At 41.2% G+C, this 20,092-nt stretch overlaps 1 protein-coding gene across 1 annotated transcript in view; it reads right to left on the bottom strand.

Moving 5' to 3' along the window:
• LOC146833914 (potassium channel subfamily T member 2) overlaps positions 1-20,092 on the bottom strand; it is a 1,568,236-nt gene that overhangs the window by 66,183 nt on the left and 1,481,961 nt on the right. The window contains exon 24 of the mRNA XM_085599924.1: positions 1,509-1,610. Coding sequence (XP_085456050.1) covers positions 1,509-1,610 — 102 coding nt within the window. The remainder of the gene's footprint in view (positions 1-1,508; positions 1,611-20,092) is intronic.

The raw sequence follows: 20,092 nt of genomic DNA, 5'->3' as shown, positions 1-20,092 counted from the left end.
AAAATAGAGCTTCTAACAATAACTATCTACAAATGGTTTAGAGTCATGTCATTGGATTTGAACAATACGCATTATCTATGCAAACACATTTAATCATTTAGTTATATATTTTATTTTAAATAAATGAGTCAAATTATTTCAGATGTTTCCATTCGCTGAGGAAATTTCCTCTCAGTGTGTTCTTTGACTAAATAAGTCTCTGCTGCAAAGTACCAAGGGGCATATTATCAAGACAGGCGATAAAATTATCGCCGCTTTATTGGCAGAAAACTGCCGCTAAAACGGCGATAATGGGCTTGATAATATGCTCTATGGAATTCCAATTGAAGCTCAGTTTAGATGTCCTTCACATCGAACATGCTAAAGCGGCGATCATTTTAACGCCGTCCTTGATAATATGCCCCTAGGTTAGTAGATGTCCTAACAAGAAAAACGCACGATAATATATGCCTTGGTGATCAGTCCCCAAAACTCTGTCTCCATTACAATCTTATTTTTGTTCAGAAATAGATTTGTGTCCCAGGGACACCTTGCTTAAAGGGGTGCTATAACCAGCGTGTCCAAAGCTGACCCACGAGGGCAACATTTTGAGGCTATCCTCATTGATTTGGCATTGGCAAAGCCAATAGGCCTGTCCTTAATGTGCCAACACATGTAAACACAAGCTTGCAGAAATACTGGTTATCACATTAATGTCTGCTCCATTATATAATGCTGGGGAAAAATGGAAAAAAGGGATTGTTTTCTACACAGAAAAGAAGAAATAAAGACTGAATCTTACAGTTTGATGATTGAGTGGCTTTGTCAAGTGTAAGATATTGACTCACAAATTCCAATGGCAGCACTTCATAAAATGTGGAATGATGCACCAAATATCCATCAGCATCCAGCGAGAGAATCATGCTCCTGCTATGTATACATTACAGAATTGGTGGCAATATATCTTACAGACACCTGCTCTGTCAAGCTAGGCCTAAGTATGCACATACAGATACACAGAAGGCTACTAACATTCATAGTCACTGGTTATTTTGAAAAAGAAGCATGGATCTGGTTCTCTTCGACCAATAGTGACACCACTGAAGTAGACATCTTTAAAGATGGCAAACACTTTTCACTACAGGATGCTGCTACAAAACGGTTGCCATCCAATCTTGGGGCCATTTAAAATATAGTCACTGAGTTCAAAGATGGAGATAAAACATGTCAATCCCTTAACAAATGGACTATGGAAAGCACTTACAATTTGGAGTGGCCCTATAACCACCACAACCCCTCCCCCACTCCTCCAGTTTTCCCCTTAACATTTTCTAGCAAAAACCTGGTGACATCTATGATTGAAAACGCACGCACACTACAGAATTTGGGGCCCATGGAGCTCAGAATGCAAGATATTTATTGTACCCGGTAAATATCCTACCATAGGAGAGTGGCAGTTCCTCACAACTTGATATTGGGATCTACGAGTTAAAATCCCCATCCTGGAACCTCATGGGTAATTGGCCTACCTGATATAACAGTGTATCCAGCATGCTAATGCTGAAGACTCTTCCAGCAGCAAAAGGAAGTCTGAACATGAATGCCAGGTTAGAACCCTTTTCACGCTCTTTCTGTAGAAAAGAGAAAGATAAAATCAAATTAGAAAGTATTCTGTTAACGTGACCTTTCAACTTGAAAAATAGCATTACAAGACGGTATCCTAAGGCCCAAATAACTACCATTTGCAGCACATAGCATTTAAACCCCTAAACGCTTAACGATATAATACTTTTATGTGTTAAAACGACTAGCTTTTCAAGCCACTATAAAGCAAAATTTAGTGAGGTTTTCAAAATGGTCAAAACGTTGACAAATAATACTTCTGCTGACCACTTGGTGGCGCACCTTGTCTGTTCTATGTACGATATTATTTTTTTGCTCAGTGACTACTGGTGTTGGCACGTTTTAGCTTTACTCTTTGCATGGTATGGCTTAATACTGTTCCAGCAATACAATGCAGCCTCATTTGAACTTTGCATCAAAAGCAAAATAATGTGTTCATGTTTGCTTCTGGGGAGGAGGCACTGCCTGTAGCATGCTCTACTATTTCATCATCGATTTCGGTGCTTCTCCTACAAAACCTCTCCACTCTCATTCATTGACAGTTTAGCAGTGTTGTTCGTGCTTCATTGCAAGACGGGTATCAAAAAATAGCAGCATAATAAAGCGATGTGATGCAGGTGCAGGCAAGTATTTTAATTGAAGGCAATAGATTTGATCAAATGAGAAACGCGCTCAATCTCCTCCAGTGCCAAGTGAGAAATATTTTTATATAATAAATGGGAATGGGCAAAGACAGTAATTCCTCTACACAACCACACATGCCTTCTGTATTTCCATGTTGTGAACATTTATGCTTGAACGAGAGGCAGCTCCTGTTCCCAAGTCTGCAAATTAGGTGACTTTTTATTATAGTAATGTTCTGATGTTATCCTATAATTAGAATTGACTGACAGGTCATAAACCTTTTGTGTTTTAAAAGCATTCTTTAACTGTTTTAAGTGTACATATTTTAGAGACAATACTAGCAGGGGGTATCAGACATAAGTAATTGACATCCATTCCTAGATAGAAGTAACATAACCACACATCGTAAAAAATACACAAACCTAGAATGCCTCGCTAAACATTGTGTAATTCCTTGTGCTTGAAAGGCTGTGCTAATATTGTTGGACACTGTTTAATGAATATCAAAAATGGCCCATACATGGAGTTCACACAAGCCAACGAGGCACTGTCTGGTTGCCATCTAGGCCAGTTCTCCCCTACACTTTCTTTTCTATGGAGATCTCACTTATAGGATATGATTAAAAGACTACTTGCAACTAGGCCTGGGCGAAGCACTACGCTATGCTCGCGTAGTTTGCGAAGTTCACGCTACTTCGCACTACGCGAACTGCACGTAGCACAGTGCGAACACGCGTAGCGTAGTGTTGCGTAGTGCTGCGGTCATTTTTTGCTTGCTCGCGGTCCTCAACGTCAAGTTGGCGACCGCGAGCAAGCAAAATGACATCCTGGCGAGACTTTTTCCTTGTTCGCGATCGTGAGCATGGAAAATAAACCTCCCGGCGAGATTCCCAACGCGAGAAGGTCAGGTTTCTCATTGCGAGGGGTCGCGTATGCTCGCGACCGCTCGCGATGAGAAACTACCAGTTCGCGTTGAGAAAGCTGCAGCTCGAGTAAAAATCTACTCGAGCAGCAGAAAACTACAGCTCGCACTGTGCAAGATGCCATTTTCAATGACTGCACAGTGCCGGTTGCTTGTCCGCACTGTGCGATCATTGAAAACAACATCTTGCACAGTGCGAACATGTTACTTCGCAGTTCGCGAAGTGCTACGCGTAGCTCGCGTAGTGCGAACTTCACTTTGCGTAGCTTCGCGAAGTGCTACTTCGCGAACTACGCCCACCCTTACTTGCAACAGGAAGAAAGGTAAACATCTTATGGAAAATAGGAGGCCATGTGAGATTGCCTTGGCTAAACTGCCTGTATTACCAAAGGTTATTTAGACATTATTGTGACAGTTGTTATGAATAAGACACCATTGTATCACTGCAGCCATTTGTGGAGGGTCAGGTTTGCTTGGCACACCAGGAAAGCCTTATAATATTTTGTGAATGCCCTTTCTGAGCCTAATGCTTTTCAGGAAATATTTGTAAAAGCTGTTCCGTCAACATCACTGTTTGGCCCTTTTAAAAAAACATATATTTTCATGGGAGAACCACACTGGAAGAAATTAGATGCACTAGCAATGCTCAGTGCTCACTTCCGTCCAGGGTGGATTTTATATAATACCACCTTCAAAGATCACCCGCTGCCTCTGACTGGCAGCCTGTTCTGCCATAAACAAAGAAAGCATTGGCATTTGTACACTTCATTCACAACACAAACTGGCCAATGCACAAACTGCAATTTGCAGTTAACTTTGTGGTATACAGCAGTTCTACAAACGAAATACAAAATGATATTTACAAACTATGGCTCTCATTACGATGGTGGTCGGTTGGACTGCCGACTGCCATCTTATCGGGCAGGTGACCGTTGGACAATGAGTCAGTGGTCTCACCTGCCCTATTAGGGTAAGACCGCCGTGCAGGCAGTCGTAAAGTTCTTTTTTCTACTGCTTCTTGTGCTGCAGCCCAGGAAAAGGGCTGCAGTTGAAAAAGGGCAACAGCACAAGCCGCAGGTGAACTTTGTACACATCCCTGCGGTGCATGGATTTGCAGGGGGGCACTGCATGTGTCCCGAGGTCCACTGAACAGTGGCCTACAGAGGACCGGAGTTCTGATTGAATCCCCCAAAGTCCCTTTCCGTCTGCCTTATCTTGGCGGTGGGACCGCCATGAAAAGACAGTCGGAAAGGGACATCCTAATCTCTACGGTGGTGCCTGCACATGCACTGCCTCCATTGTAGGGAAAGAAGTCTGACCACTGCCCTACGGGATCTTGGATCCTGTCGGAGACGGCGGTTCTACCCCCAACCTCTGCGCTCTGACCTCTGGTATTGTAATCCAGCCGTCAGACCGATGCCGAGGATGTCGGGCAGACAGCCACTGATGGCATGTTGGTAGCAGTCCACCCACCTTCATAATGCAGCATAGTATCCACACACATAGGTACATGTTTTAATAGTAAATGTGAGAGGAACAGTGGAGAGTGGCTAGAAAATGGGGAATTTTATGAAAAAAGGGGAGGAGCTTAGAGAGGAGTAAGGAGGGGTTAAGAGAGGGGTAGGGATGAGTTTAAGGAGAGACACAGACAAAATAGTAAGTCCACTCTTAAACTTCTCACTCACCTTTTCATGAAATGACCTTAATTTCACTAACACTAATGCTTAGGTCACCACTTGAAAAAGTGTGAGTGGATCTTCAGTTCAAACCTAGTGAAGAGAGACAAAACTGGTGCCTATTCTCATGCAAAACAGCTTAGGACAACCAGCAGACAAACTCTTACTGAGAAATATCCACTCTTACTCTCTCATTGAAAATTCATATAGCTTGGAAAGTTTATACCAGTTACTTAAGGTTGTCCTAGCACATAAACTGAGACTGTCTCACACTACTGCACTTATAGAAGTGATTCCAATAATACTCGTGTGCTAGATTGAAAAATTTAAGTGCCCAACGCCCTCTGCTGTGGTGTGGTTGTGGGTTGGAGTTTTAGAAAATATTTCTTTGAACGTGCGCTTGGTGCACCTACTATGTGATGAAACTTATACAAAGTACTGCACTGCAAGGAAAACAACTTCTATTACATATATAAAAATATTGAGGAATTTTCAGCCTGTGGCAACCCAGGACCATCTTGGATTTGAGAAAGGCTTGAAATAAAGGAACAACTGAAAGTATTGAAATCCGTAAGATTAAAGAAGCACCCATGCGGTGGCTAAGGCGCCGCGGAAGATGGCCGCTTAGGGATTCCTCTCCGTATACCGAGAAGCGTCTCTAAAATGCCGACGCGGTTCCCGCTTTGCCTATTGTTTTCTTCCGCCCGCATTGTGCTCCGGCCTGCTTCGTGCCTCTGGTGAGCCTATTTTTGGATTTTACCGCATTGCGCTTCATACTGCTTTCACCGACAAACTCGTTCCCTGAGAGCGCCCGCCATCTAGATTATGCGCGCTCCGTCAGAAACCACTGATACCGCTGATGTGCTCATTACTCACTGACTGGCTTCTTCAACAACTTCTGGTTTTTTCTTCTATGGATAGTTTAAATGCAGAGAATGACTCCTGCTCATATGGTGCTATACTGCCTCATTGCTGCAATTGTCTCCTCATGCTGCCTGCCATTTTGTGTGTGAGTCTTGGCATAAAGATAGGTCTGCTGCCTTTACTCCTTTGTGATTTCAGGAGACTTTATATTTTATTGCTGAGAGCTACATGAGCACCTCCTGCTGGACATTTTTTACCTCATCTGCCTCCCTGGCTCACATATCCTACATAGCAGTTCCAGTATTCCCTGTGAGTGGTTTATTCCCTCGTCTGCCTTTCCTTCCTTCAGCGCACCCCTTCATCAACTAATTTAACTGGTTCTCCCTGGAACTTTTGGTGCTCTCTACGCCCTGAAGGTCAGATATTTATGGGAAAGCTGCGTAGTCCAAAGTTTGTTTTCGTTCCTTCTAAGCGCGTTCCTTTGGAGACATCTTCATTCTCCTCAACATCGGATTCATCTTCTCACATAGGCCAAATGGCTGGAGTTGCCTCTAATCGTTCTTCTTCAATGCAGCCTTCTGTAAGTAAATCATCTTCACCTGCCGCGTCCTCTAAGCGCCTGAAACAGGATCCTCCTTCCACTGATAAATTTCCCTCTCCCATCTCTTTGGAACTTCTTCTGGAGGAGATACGCGCTTTGCGGCCGTTTATGGAGGAAACAAATAACAAGATGCAATTTCTTGAGGAGAAGTGGTCTACTATGGATAGCAGAGTATTGTCGGTGGAGCAGCAAGTCTCAGAGATTCCAATTCATTCAAAACGAATTTCCTCTCTGGAACAGTCGGTTCTCGCCCTACAGCAACACACTGAGGATTTAGAAAATAGAAATGGAAGGAATACCCTACGTGTGTATGGTCTGCCGGAATCCCTGGAAGGAGACGATCCTGTCTCATTTTTCACGTCCTTTCTTCCGAAACTTTTAGATATGCCATCTACCACTTCTCTCAGTATTCAAAGAGCTCACAGACTTGGTCCTTGCACATCTACCTCAACTAAACCACGAAGTGTCCTCATTATGTTCCTGAAATTTACAGACCTTCTTTCAGTTCTCTCTGCAGCTGGATCTAAAAGTCAACTCTCCTGGTTGGGTCAGAAAGTGTTTCTTTCGCAAGACGTCTCTAATGCTACTGCGACTAGAAGAAAATAATTCCTGAACCTTCGTGCTCCTCTGCGAACTCTTGGTGCTGGAAATGGCTTATTTCACCCATGTACCTTCAAAGTCACATACCAAAACCAAACATGGACTTTTCAAAATCCTGCGGAACTTAAAAATGTTATTCATATTCAAACTTCCACTGGCATGGATACTTCCACCTCTTCTAATGGTTGAACATTTAACCTTCTTTTTTCCTTACAGGTTTTGTGTTCCTATACTCGCACTTATGGTTTCTTGTTACACTGCGGTTTTGTATTCCTGATGTTCCTTATGCAGTTTTAGTGTAGTTCTTCCTTCATGTTTATTTCTTTTCATGTTTGCTATTTAGATATTATTGTTCTTAAGATTTATTTTCTTTCGTGTTGCATGTTTGTTGGTTATTTCTATCCTTTATATTTTCCTGATGTTAATTGTTACCTTTGTTTATCCATATAGATTGTTTTTTTTTTTTCTCCAATTCATGTGGCTCCCCTTCTGCATTCTTCCGTCCTGGTTCAGTTTGGACTCCCATTCATGGGAGGCTCATCTTGTTGAGTGTCGCCATTGCCCCGTTGTTCACTTCGTTTTTCTACCCCTCAGGTATGTTGCCCTCAGTCATCCTTTTTGAATATGTACTGTCTTTTCTTGTATTTTCTCTTTCTTTTCCTTCCCCTTATTTCCTTCTCTTTCCCTGTTACCTATTGGTTGCATTTTTTCCCTTTTGTTGTCCCTATCTGTTCTTTCCTTCTCTATATATGCTCTTTTTAATCTTTTCTTTTCTACTTCTTTCTCTAAACTTTGTCTTTTTACTCATCTTTTTTTTCTTTTACTTGTTGGCATTCTTCTCTTTCCTTTTGTCATTGTAATTTTTGTTTCTTTTACATTTTTGTTGTTTTTACATTCAAAGTTATTTCCTGGAACGTAAAAGGTTTTATTAATCCTATTAAACGACAGAGAGTACTTACCCACCTAGCTTCTTATAACCCAGATTTAGTCCTCTTACAAGAGACTCATTTTATGGAAGCCGAGTCGCTTAAGTTGAAGAGAAGCTGGGTTGGTACGGTTTTATTCTCTCCATCTACCAATACCAAAAATTGTGTTGCTATTCTATGTCACAAGAAACTAAAGTGTAAGATTGTGTCCCGTGATAATGATACTGATGGTAGATGGGTGTTAGCTAAACGTTTAATTAATTCTGTACCTTTAACTGTCTTCAATGTTTATGGTCCTACGCAGCCCGATTGTTCTTTTTGGCCTTTAATCATAACAAAATGAATTCAACACCGAGATGCCTTGTAACCAGATTGTTGATCCGTTTCTCGATCGCAAGTCATCTGTCCATTTCATACCTCATAAGACCCACAAACAATTCCTTGATACAATTTCTCAATCACATCTTATTAATTCTTGGAGGCTCTCACATCCTGATACTCTTGATTACTCTTTTTTCTCTCCCCCTCATGCATCTCTTTCTCGTCTTGATTACAACTTTCTCTCTCTCAATCTCTATCCCAAAATCTCTTATCCTCTTCTATTGCACCAATAGTTATTTCGGATCATGCTCCAATTGTAATAGACCTTGATCTACTTCCCCGCATCCTAAGTCTTCACGCTGGCGATTTAATAACTCCCTTCTTACTGATCCTCTTTTCTCTTCTTCTTTTCGCTCCTTTACTAATTAATTCTTTTTACTCAATTGTGACCCTGTCTTGTACCCTCATCTTCTTTGGGATTCCTTTAAAGCTACAGCAAGAGGATTCATTATTGATTTTGTTTCTAAGAAAAAGAAAGACTTTCTTCTCAAACGGAAAACTTTATTGGCTCGTATTAAGTCATTAGAACATACATTTTACACCTCTTCAACTAATTCCATTTCACCGGACCTCATACGAGCTAAACTTGAATTTAACAAATCTACTACTGATAACGCTTCCTCAATACTCCTTCGTAGTAGTGCTCGTTATTATGGCGGCCGTAACAAATCAGGCAAGCTCTTGGCTAATTATCTCAAATCGCGTAAAGAGCGTACTTTTATAGATTCTATCTACTCTTCTGATAACTCCCTTTTACACAAAGACCAAGAAATACTTGACCAATTTCAACTTTTTTATCAGTCTCTTTACACGCCAGAATCTTCTCCTACTTCCTCTGTTATTCAATCCTATTTTGAGAAACTTTCTACTCCCTCTACCTCTCATCTTAATTTTCTTGATCTTGAACACGATCTTTCACTTGCTGAATTCTCCAATGCTTTGAACACCCTCACTAAAGGAAAATCACCTGGGCCAGATGGATTTTCTGTTGAATTTTACATGCACTTTTCTGACCTCTGACTCCATAGGCTTTTAGAGCTCTTTCAATCATTTTATTTATCTGGTAAGACAGCGGGAACTTTCCAAGAAGCCACCATTTGCCTTATTCCAAAGGACGGCCGTGATCCTCAATTTTGTAAAAATTATTGACCAATTTCCTTAGTCAATGTGGATTATAAATTATTTGCTAAATTGCTTGCTCTGCGCCTAGATCCCTTTATGCCCCATCTCATAGGTAAAGAGCAGTGCGGCTTTGTTAAAGGTAGACTTACCTCTGATAATTCTCGTCTTTTCCTCAATGTGTTAAATACATCTTCTTCCCTCTCCATTCCTCTATCTGCTATCTCTGTTGATGCAGAGAAAGCTTTTGACAGAGTAGGTTGGTCTTTTTTGTTTGCTTCATTGCGCTGGCATGGTTTTGGACCTAAATTCATATCTCTTATTTCTCTGCTATATTCTGCTCCTAAAGCTTCAGTCCTAGTTAATGGTCACGTTTCCTCTTATTTTTCTCTTCAGCGTAGTGTCCGTCAAGGCTGTCCTTTATCCCCACTTCTCTTTGTTCTTGCCCTTGAACCCGTTTTGACCTCTATTCGTAACAATCATTCCATTTCTGGTTTTCTTTATGGTAATAATCAGCTGAAACTTTCTGCATATGCCGATGATATTCTCCTCTTTATTTCTGCTCCTGAAACGTCTATCCCTGCTTTATTACTTGAATTTAACTCTTTTTCACAGGTTTCCAGTTATAAAATGAATTCCGACAAAATTTTGCCTCCTTCATTTCTTCTCCTCCACTGGGTTTGCTTGGAAAATTAAATATCTGGGTATATGGTTCTCTAATTCCATTGCTTCTTCAATTCAACTAAATATGTCTGCGGTCCTCTCTCGTATTGACAAGTTACTTTCTTCTTGGAACCCTCTTTTTCTTTCTTGGTGGGGGCGATTGGACTCGATTAAGATGATGATAGCCCCTATTCTAATATATATTTTTTCCATGCTTCCCGTTCATATCCCCAATATTAATTTTAAACGTCTTGTCTCCTGTCTTTCAAAATTTCTATGGAAAAATAAAAAACCCAGGATTGCTTTAGCCTCTCTTCGTAATCCAAAATCGAATGGTGGAATTAACTTCCCAGATTTTCGTCTCTATCATAAGTCCTTCTCGTTACGTCAGGCCTCTAGATGGCTTACATCAGAACCTTCTCCTTTTACTCCACTTTGGCTCTCTATAGAGCAAACACTATTGTTGCCCTTCTCTCTCCACGAAGTTATACGTTTCTACGCCAAAAATGTCTATACTTCCCTTCCTTTATTTAGACATACCTCTTCTCTCTTGAAACCCTTAGTCCATTCTACCCCATTACCCGTGAATACTTTTTAGATACCCCCATTTGGCATAATTCGTTGATTCTCCTAAACAACAGACCCATTTTTTGGCATTCTTGGAGATCAAGGGGTCTCAGATGGATTAATCAGCTCTTTGATGGTGTCTCACCGTGTTCCTTTCCTCAATTTCAACTTCTATTTCATTGCCCTGGCTCCTTTTTACGCAAATTCACCATTCTTATGACAATTATTCTTGACATTTATTATTCTCTTGCTTCCTCATCTTCATCTATTTCTCATTCTCCTCTTGTTAAAATTCTTTTTACTCCTCCTAAAGCTTCTCTCATCTATAAATTTCTCTCGTCCCCCAATCCAGATCACATTAAGTCTAAACTAGAACTCTCTTGGGAATTGGATTTGGGATGTGCTTGGTCTGTTGCTTTTTGGGATAAAATTTGGTCCAGAACCCTAAAAATTTCCCGCTCCGCCTCTCTTACCCAATCTTTATTCTTTCTATATCACAGACTTTACCTTTCTTCAGTTTCTTTATCTTGTTTCTCTATTTCTCCTGATTCTAATTGTTGGACCTGTCGCTCTCCTAATGCTGATCTTTTTCATCTCTTCTTTCTGTGTCCTCCTGTTGCTCAATTCTGGGATAAGGTTTGGTCATATATCTCTCGCATCTTTACAATCTCTATTCCTCACTCTTTACCTCTTCTCTTTGCCGGCAGCCTTTCTGAATCTTTAGACATTCCCGCACACTGTCGTGGTTTATTTGACCTCATGCTTGCTCTTGCATTCCAACACATATCTTTTAACTCAAAAACTCTCGCTAATCTCTCTATACAATGTTGGTGGAATTCTCTCTGTCATTTTCATAGACTTGATGTTGCAAACCCCCTTGAAGGATATTAGCTCTGTCCTCCGTTCCTCTTTCTTTTCATGCTTCTTATATTATGTCAACTTTTTACCAAATACTAGGCTTTGACTTACTTGTAGATGTTTGCTAATATGCCTTATTTTATTCATATTTTATATTGTACTGTTAATACTCCCCCTCCTTCCCCTTTATTTATTCATTTCCCTGTCTCTTTTTTCCTCTCTTTTCCTTCCCTCTCATTTATAAAATTCCACAAAATGCTTTTGTCTTTCTCTATATGATATTAGTCTTACCTTTGTTTCAATTTTGTACTTGATTTATTTGCTGTTAATTGCTGATATCTTCCTGTATTCATAATTTGTTCAATAAAGCATTTCAAACTTTGAAACAGAAAAAAGAGAAGCACCCATGCAACGCAATAATACTCACTAAACAGATGAGCATAAAGAAAAAATACACTGGGATCTGAGATTCACCCAATAGCCATGAAACTGAATTGATTATCACCCATTATATGGCCTTTGAAGCACCTGTTGAATAGGAAATCCTCCTAGAAATATAAAGGAAAATGGACCCCATCTTCATGATGGTTTGTTACCATGCTGCTCAAATATGATTTTACCTTGAAATAAATGAAAGACAGGGGGGGTTTGGCAAAACAGGAACAGTTGGTTTAATTAAATACAGCCCCTGGGAGAACAGGCAACAGAATTGGGATCTGAAGACTGTCTCAAAGCTCTTTGGTTTGGGCCATCATTTTACACATTACATGAGATGTGATATAACAGTTGTACATTCTTTTGGAGACGGAAATCCAGGCCTAGTCATGGGGCCATAAATCTGGCCTTTTGATAAGAAGCGCATATGGGCCTCGACCTCGTGCGAACACATTGCGGGGCCAGTGGGTGCGTGTCCAGATCTTAGGCATGGGGAGCAAGGGATCATTGTATATATTAAGTGTGGCATCTGACTTTACGGCCAAACGTGTTTTATTGGGTCCAAACTTCTGAGACCATTGCGGTATCACTGCCTATCTGTGGGATTGATCTGGGTTTTCCTGTGCGCACGTTTGTCTGAGTGTTAACTGTATCCACTCCTGTGATCTGTCTCTCAAATGCTTCAGGCAAAGGTCACAGGGCCTGCCTGAGCATGTATTTCTGACTCGGGTTGAGGGGGAGGTCATATCGGGTGAATTCAACAATGGAAATGCGAGTTTGTTATTATACATACATATATCATGGTGCACATCAACATCGTATTTTAAAATATTAACAACTAGACTGCTTAAAGCACAAAATTTTAAGTTAAGTATGAAACATCAGGACATGATGGTGCACAGCTTTGCTCCAATTGTTAATAAAAAGTAGGGAACTGCGTGATGGTTTATTACTAGAACTATGTAGGAAAAACAATATTGCAATTAATATAAATCAAGTGCAACACTCATTGAAGTATGTAACATGAGGGCACACTGGTGAAAAGCTTTGCATTAACTGGAAACAAAACAAAACCGATTAGTTTACCAATAAGAGCATCACAGTTTATAATTTAAACTGTATTTCTGGCTCTGTCCCCCCTATTGATTAGGTAAGTCAGACGTTTTTGTAGGGTGCATGCCAAAAATGTTTTGTGGGACCCTTTGAAGATGAATTCCTTTTTCCAAGATAAAAACATAGACCCTCCAGGGAAAGAGAAAACACAGCAGCTCTAGTACCATAGTACCATAAGATTGCATGACACTTTCTATGCTTGATCATTAATAAACAGTGCAGACGAGCTCCAAAATCTAATACATTTTGCAGCACATGCAAGGGGTCCCCAAAAGGGCCTGGGTACATGTAGCCTCTAGACGTGCCCCCTTCAGATTCCTCTCCCCATTTACAGCCCTGACATTGATATTACCAACAACAAATCTGTCTAGTCCTGGTCTTAAATTGGGTTCAACTTAAATATTTATATATTTATGAAAGGTCTCTCTCACCCTCTCTCTCTCCCTACTGTGATATTAGCAACTGCTGCACAAAGCTGCATGAATCGTGAAGTGACAGCTTTAAATCACATTGAAACATATGGCCCAGGAACATTCAAGCTCAAAAGAACTGTAGGCTGTTAGAAATACGTGAACATTTCAATATAAGGATTACCATAGATTATTTCAATCACCTCATTAGTCCTTTTGTAGTGCTGGGTTCGTTCCCATTGGTTGCCATTGTTTAAGAAGACCAGCATCTCAAATGCTAATTGCTTCCAGAATAGATGTGGTGTGCACGAAACTGCATCACACATCTTGTTTCAAAGCAATAAAAGTCAATATGGTCGTTTCCAGTAAGGACAAGAACAATCCTGCCCCCCTACAACATTTTACAAGATTATAGGTCACCTTGAATAGTTGCTGCTCCTGGTGTTGCTTAACCAATAGATATGGTATTTACTGTTAGGAATCTATACTTTAGCCACACGATGGCAGCATTGTCATGCACGTACATTCATTTATTAGGTCTATTTTCTCAAACATTTTCTTTTTATCACAGCACCAATGGTCCGCATTTGATTAAATCAAATATTGCAAAAAGCTGGCAGTGTGAGATTTGTTTATCACAAGCACCCATACACACAAGCAGGGTCGTACTGGGACAGAACATTTGTCCAGGCACCAACATTGAAAGTGGCCCCTCTTTAGTGAATCAGATATCTAGAAAAGTAGCCCACATTTACAAATAGGGGCAGTTTTAAACTTGTAAATACACGCTGTATATGTGTTCTGCAAGGTAGCAGAGACTGCATGCATTTGTGTTTGCAGCAGGACAGGTCTGTGGTAATATCAAGGAAATGTGCAGTAAACCCCAGTCCATTAGACCATAAAACAGGCCTAAGTACAGCCAAGAAAACGGGCCACAAAGTGACCTATCAGACAAGCCCATCAGGCCCTGCCTGGTTGCCCTTTGAGCCATTCCGATAGTGCACACGTACACTGTTGGAAGCTGGCCCTGTATATACTAGCAAAGTAAGGTATAATGTGCAGAGACTCCAGTGGATCCCCAGAGGCTTTAAAGAGGTATAAACAGATAATACATTATTCTATTTTGAGGTAGGGTAGTTGAGAAGTCAGGCATATCAGAGGGCTGTGTTAAGCATTTGTTGTACAGACTCAGGCAAGTACTTTTTGCACACACTCAAAGACTGAATCCAGGACCAATCACATTGTATAGAAATATTACTTACATTTATTGAACCAAGAGAAACTCAGTTGCCGGTAAGTACCAATTTTAAAATAGCAATACTTTTCATGTACAGTGAAAATGCAAAAGCAGTAGGAATACTTTACAGTGATACTGATAATACTTTGTGGTGTCCAGCAACAATAGCAGTAACATAACAATGTAAAAGATAGACAGTGCACATAACAGGAAATGCAATGCTATCCTTTGGGAGGAAAACAGTTATGTACATTTACAGGTAAGTTCTCGACTTACACATCCAGTCTTTGGGAGTTTTAAAACAACACTGAGCAAGGGTCAGATCGAGGTAGGTACTGCACCACCAGCGGCACTGGCACGGCTGGCTGCAGAGGTCACTGGACTCAATGTTAGTCAGTGGAGACTGGGGCAACCACAAGAGGTGCTGGTTGCAGGTAAGTACCCGCAGTTTCAGGGCACAGGCCCAGGGGTTAAAGCAAGCACAGGGAGCCTGGGGGCCAAGGCAGCACCAACCATACACCACCAGCGGCACAGGGGCGGCCAGGTGCAGGGTGCAAATCAGAGTCAGGTGCCCAATGGAAGTAAATGGGAATGTCAGTCTCACAAAGAGGCTGCAGGCTTGGATCAGGAGGATGGATGAAGGTGATCAACTGCTGGGCAGGTAAGTAGAGGTGTCAGTGGATGCCTGGGAACTGTCAGCTGGGCTCCCAAAAGTCAGGGGCCTGAGGATGCAGGGGTGCCTTTTGGTGTAGATTTTTTTTTTACTGTAGCCGGTCACTGTCAGTGGGATGCTTCTTGATGAAGCTGCAGGCGTCTTTGTGGAGTCCAGGAGAGATCAGCCACCAATGGTGTTGAGGTCAGGATTGCTGTGGAGACTTCACTGGACATCAGGTGCAGAGTGGGCAGGAGTCGTGTTTCCAGCTGGATCTGGAGTCCTTGTAGTTGGATTCTTCTGGACAGGGCTACTGTCTTCGGGGATCTGGTCTTTCTTGAAGAGCAGGCAGTCTTCCTCGGGCTTGGGAAGTTGCTGGCCACAGGACACGCTTTGTGTTCTTTGCAGTGTCTTTAAAGCTGGAGATAGGCCAGTGAGCTGGGACCAAGTCAGTAGTCATCCTCAGGCTTTGCTGCATGGCGTCTTCTTCATCCTCTTCTTCATAGGTTGCAGGAATCTGAGGATCAAGGGTCAGGGGTGCCCCTAATTACTGAATTCAGGGGCATTACAGGTACTGACAGGTAGTAGCCAGTGCACTACTTACCTTGAGGGTGATGGCCTGATTGATTAAAATCCTTCCATCCAACATGGATGATTTTCTTAGGAGGTGGTCACCAGCTCAGGACACCATAGGGGTGGTCCTGGCTGACAGGGGACACACCTCTACTGAATACAAATGTTCCCGCCGACATTGCCACCAAAAGTGGGGCTTGGTCAGGGAGGCTGGCATCTGCACTAGCTGGAGAGGCCCTGGTCAGCATAACACAGGGCAGGACGCTTTTGAGGATCATCGCTCTGAATTCTGTTCCTGCTTGGGGTAGGTGAGAAGCACCTCCACCCCCAAACAGGCTTTCTTCCTGACTGACGAGAGCACAAGGGCTCCCACCTCAGGGGGTCAGAGGCATGTCTGAGTGTGGCAGGATGGTGCAGACCAGTGAGCTATACACACAGGAGTAGGTCGTTTTTCAGGGGTATATCTAAGATGCCGTTTGAGTGCCTTCGGTACTAAATCCAGCACTGCAATTAGTATGGGTTTATTATGCTTAGAAGTTTGATACCAAACTTCTTAGCATTCAGTAGAGCCATCATGAAGCTGTGAAGTTTTTAATGACAGACTCCCAGCCCAAGTACTCAATATGGCTTCAATGCACTTACAAAGTCTAAGAATGAACTTAGACTCGTAGGGGCATATTGCTCATGCAGCTATGCCCACACCTGTAGTATAGTGTACCCTATTTTAGGGCTGTGAGGCCTGCTAGAGGGGTGACTTCCCTATGCCACAGGCAGTGCTGATGGGCATGGCACACAGGGATGTTTATGTCAATTCTTAAAGTTGTATCCACACCCAAACACACAGTCTGCAATGGCTTTGTAGATGTGTTAAGTGAGGAGTCTCTGAGGGTGGCACAATACATGCTGCCTCCATTAGTGGCTTTCTCTGGTCACAAGGTCCTTGGTACCAGTGGTACCTTTTACAAGGGACTTATATGTGGGCCACAGGTGTGCCAAGTGTGGAAACAAAGGTACAGTTTTGGGAAAGAACACAGGCACTGGGAACCTGATTAGAAGGGACCCAGTGCACATTCAGTCAAAGTGCATCAGATATTAGGCAAAGAGTGGGAGGTAACCATGCAAAACAAAAGTGCACTTCCCTACACATACACACACACAAAAGTGTGCACATTCACAGGTATGCGTTCACAACAAAAACACATAGGCAGCAGTGGTCCATGCAGGTAAACGCGGTGAGGCAGAGCGGGGAAGGGGGGGGGGGGGCATGTCGACAGACGACATATAGGATTTATTTATTTATATTTAATTTCCCCTATTCCGTCTTCTGTCAACTTCTCCCCGCCCCTTTACCACCCCATCCTTGCTTACCTGCACGGACCGCTGCTGCACATAGGCAAAGACATGCACTGTTACCACACCTATAAGCACCTATTTACACAATCAGAATGGACATAAAGGTCTATGGGCTGAACATCCTGCAATCAGAGGAAGTATGCCACCATTGGTTAAGACATAGGAAATATGCAGCAATGTAGGAACCAAGAGACAGATTTATCAACACTTTGCCTAGGTGCAAAGTCACAGAAAATTAAATGAACTGGCACAGAGTGTTAGTTTGAGATTTGCTCTCTCGTTCAAAGCTTTTTTTGAGCTCAAAAGTGGATTCATGTTTTATTTTGCATCAAGGGGGCATCCCATGATGGGTTATATGAGCATTTTCATGCAACCAGCTATGATGTTTGATGCAGAGCTCTATCTCCTAACACAGAAAGTGCTTTGTGCTAAAAATGTATCCTCTTCGTGCAGGCGCAAAGTCAGAGAAAAGTTTCTCTTTCTCCAAACTTTTGGAACTTTCCATGTGTGATGTACTCTATGAAGTGGGAAAAGTTTAAAAGTAATTCTAAGTATAGTATTTTGTACTGTTAGGGTACTATTTCAGTATAAAACCTATGCTAGACTCACACAGGTATGTGTGTTTAGCTAGGCAGCCTGAAAGTGCACCAATGATGGGGAAGAGAGCAGCAGAAGCATATTTCCTTAGATATGTCTCTTCCTTTCACGCAACGTAATACAGGGCAGCAACTTAGGTTGCTATACTGTTTTGCGTGAAAAAATAGCACACCTGTTTCAAATTGTGCAGCAGGTTTGAATGAACAATGCAATTTTTTAAAAAAATTCTTAGTTTATATAGTGTGAACATTATAAGAGGATGTCGGAACACTTTACATGAGCACCAGTTACAGTACATAAGGCCACATTCATATTCTTTTTTTTTTTTAGGCACGGAAAGATTAAGTGATTTGCCCAGAATCAGAGGATGCTGAGTCAATGTTGAGACCTACATTGGCAGCTCTGACCATAACACCAAATCCTCACTATCAAAACGTAATTATGGCGCATATTATGCAATGATAACATTTTAAGACATCCAGACATTGCTGAAAATAGATGCTGGAAACTCAGAAGCTCTCTTGTATTAATGCTGTTGACTTTACCTTATAGTGTAAATTTGTTTGTGTAAATAAACTTCTATGTTGTACCCAGTAAAAACATACGTACATGCACCTCTTTTTCATTGCTGAAATTGCAACGCCTTTAGCTTGTCCATCCAAACTACATTAAACACCCATTAAACCAAAAAAGAGCATTGAAGAACCTTATTTTATGTCACATATTTATTGAGACCCTCATTAGATGAATTGCGATGAAGGGCAAGGGTATTTACCATTGTTTAGTGCAACCAAAGTTGCTTTTCTGTGTAGTGCCAAGAGGAGAGAGCAGGGCAGGGCCAGTCCACAAAGTATGATGCTGCTGCTATCTTCCTCAGACATGGTGTTCTTTTAGCCTACTTAATGCCGCACATACCTTTGCTCCATAGTACAAAAGTGTCTTTGTTATTTCTAGCATTAGTTTTTTGCTGAATGGATATTCTTCCAGTACAAAAATTAAGTAAGATATGCTATAAAATATTTCAAACATTGTATATGTTCTGTAAAATGACACCCACATGCCAAGTTTGAAACCTTTGGAAAAATTAAAACATTTCTCTAACTGAAGGCCTGCCTCAAGGAGATGTTAGCTTTTGGCGCATTCCCTGTATGCAAATGTTGGTAAATAGGATTTTGCACCAAAAACTATGGAAATATGCACAACTTATTTCATTTTAGGCAACTTTCCAGGGCAAAAAAATGTTTGCACCAGTGCAAAGTGTTGATACATCTGCCTTATAATCCCTAAAAAGAAGATACAAAATATTTGAGATGTTTTTACATTCTGAGTGGTCTCAGAAATTCCTGCTGCGCTACCCCACTGTAATGCAAATATGAAATGGTTTTAGTACTTAAAAAAGACCGAAACATTCATCCCACTCTGCTCGAAAAATATTTAAATTTATGTGCCATATTCTGATAGCTCTAGACACACTAACCTCATTATTCCATTCATTAGGGATAGTAACACTACTCCAGTTAAGTTCGCACTTCTTTAGGGGTCAGTTTACATACATGGCATATCTAACTCACTCATACTTATCTTACTGAACTGAGTGTCTCTAACACACTCATGAGTGTGTAACATATGCATGAGTAACATGCATATGAGTGAGTAAGATATGCCATAATAAAAAATGTATATGCACTAGATACGCATGTGTCTGTAATATCAATCTAATATAGTAAAATAAAATAAAAATTAGTAGCAAAATATATTTTAGATATATGAAATATAATGTTGATAATATCATCTATACTAATTTATAATTACACATTGGCTGTGATTTATGTATAAAAGAAGTAAGTTGTAGGAAAGCCTTTTCACACGATTATTCAAATATATGTGTATATGTATTTATGTATAGTATATATATATAACACCTACTTGCGGTCACCAGTAGGTAGTTATAGTTAGGACCTTGTTTCTATTCAAAAAGGTTTTTTTCTTTTGCCAATATCTTTGGCACCATTTCATGAATCTTCGCAAAATTTTCAAAACTAATGGTTCACTCAGGTCAGCCCCTGTCTTAAAGGTTTTGAGGTGATTTGTCAAGCGGGGGCTGAGAAAAAAGGGGGATCCCAAACCGCGTTTTCCCCATCTTAATTTCCATAGGAATTTTGGAACAGGCTCCAGGCCAAACTGTTGAACGGAATGACACCAAATTTGGCAAAAGGTAGCTCTTGGTTCAGAAAGCTCCCTTTTTTTTAAATGGTGTTAATCCGTTCAGTAGTTGCTAAGAAATTCAAACAATAATAATATCGATATCTGAGCACCAAG

This window comes from Triturus cristatus, chromosome 4_2 (assembly GCF_964204655.1).
Source record: "Triturus cristatus chromosome 4_2, aTriCri1.1, whole genome shotgun sequence".
In the NCBI taxonomy this organism is placed as follows: Eukaryota; Metazoa; Chordata; class Amphibia; order Caudata; family Salamandridae; genus Triturus; species Triturus cristatus.
This window is presented reverse-complemented; position numbering and strand designations above follow the sequence as displayed.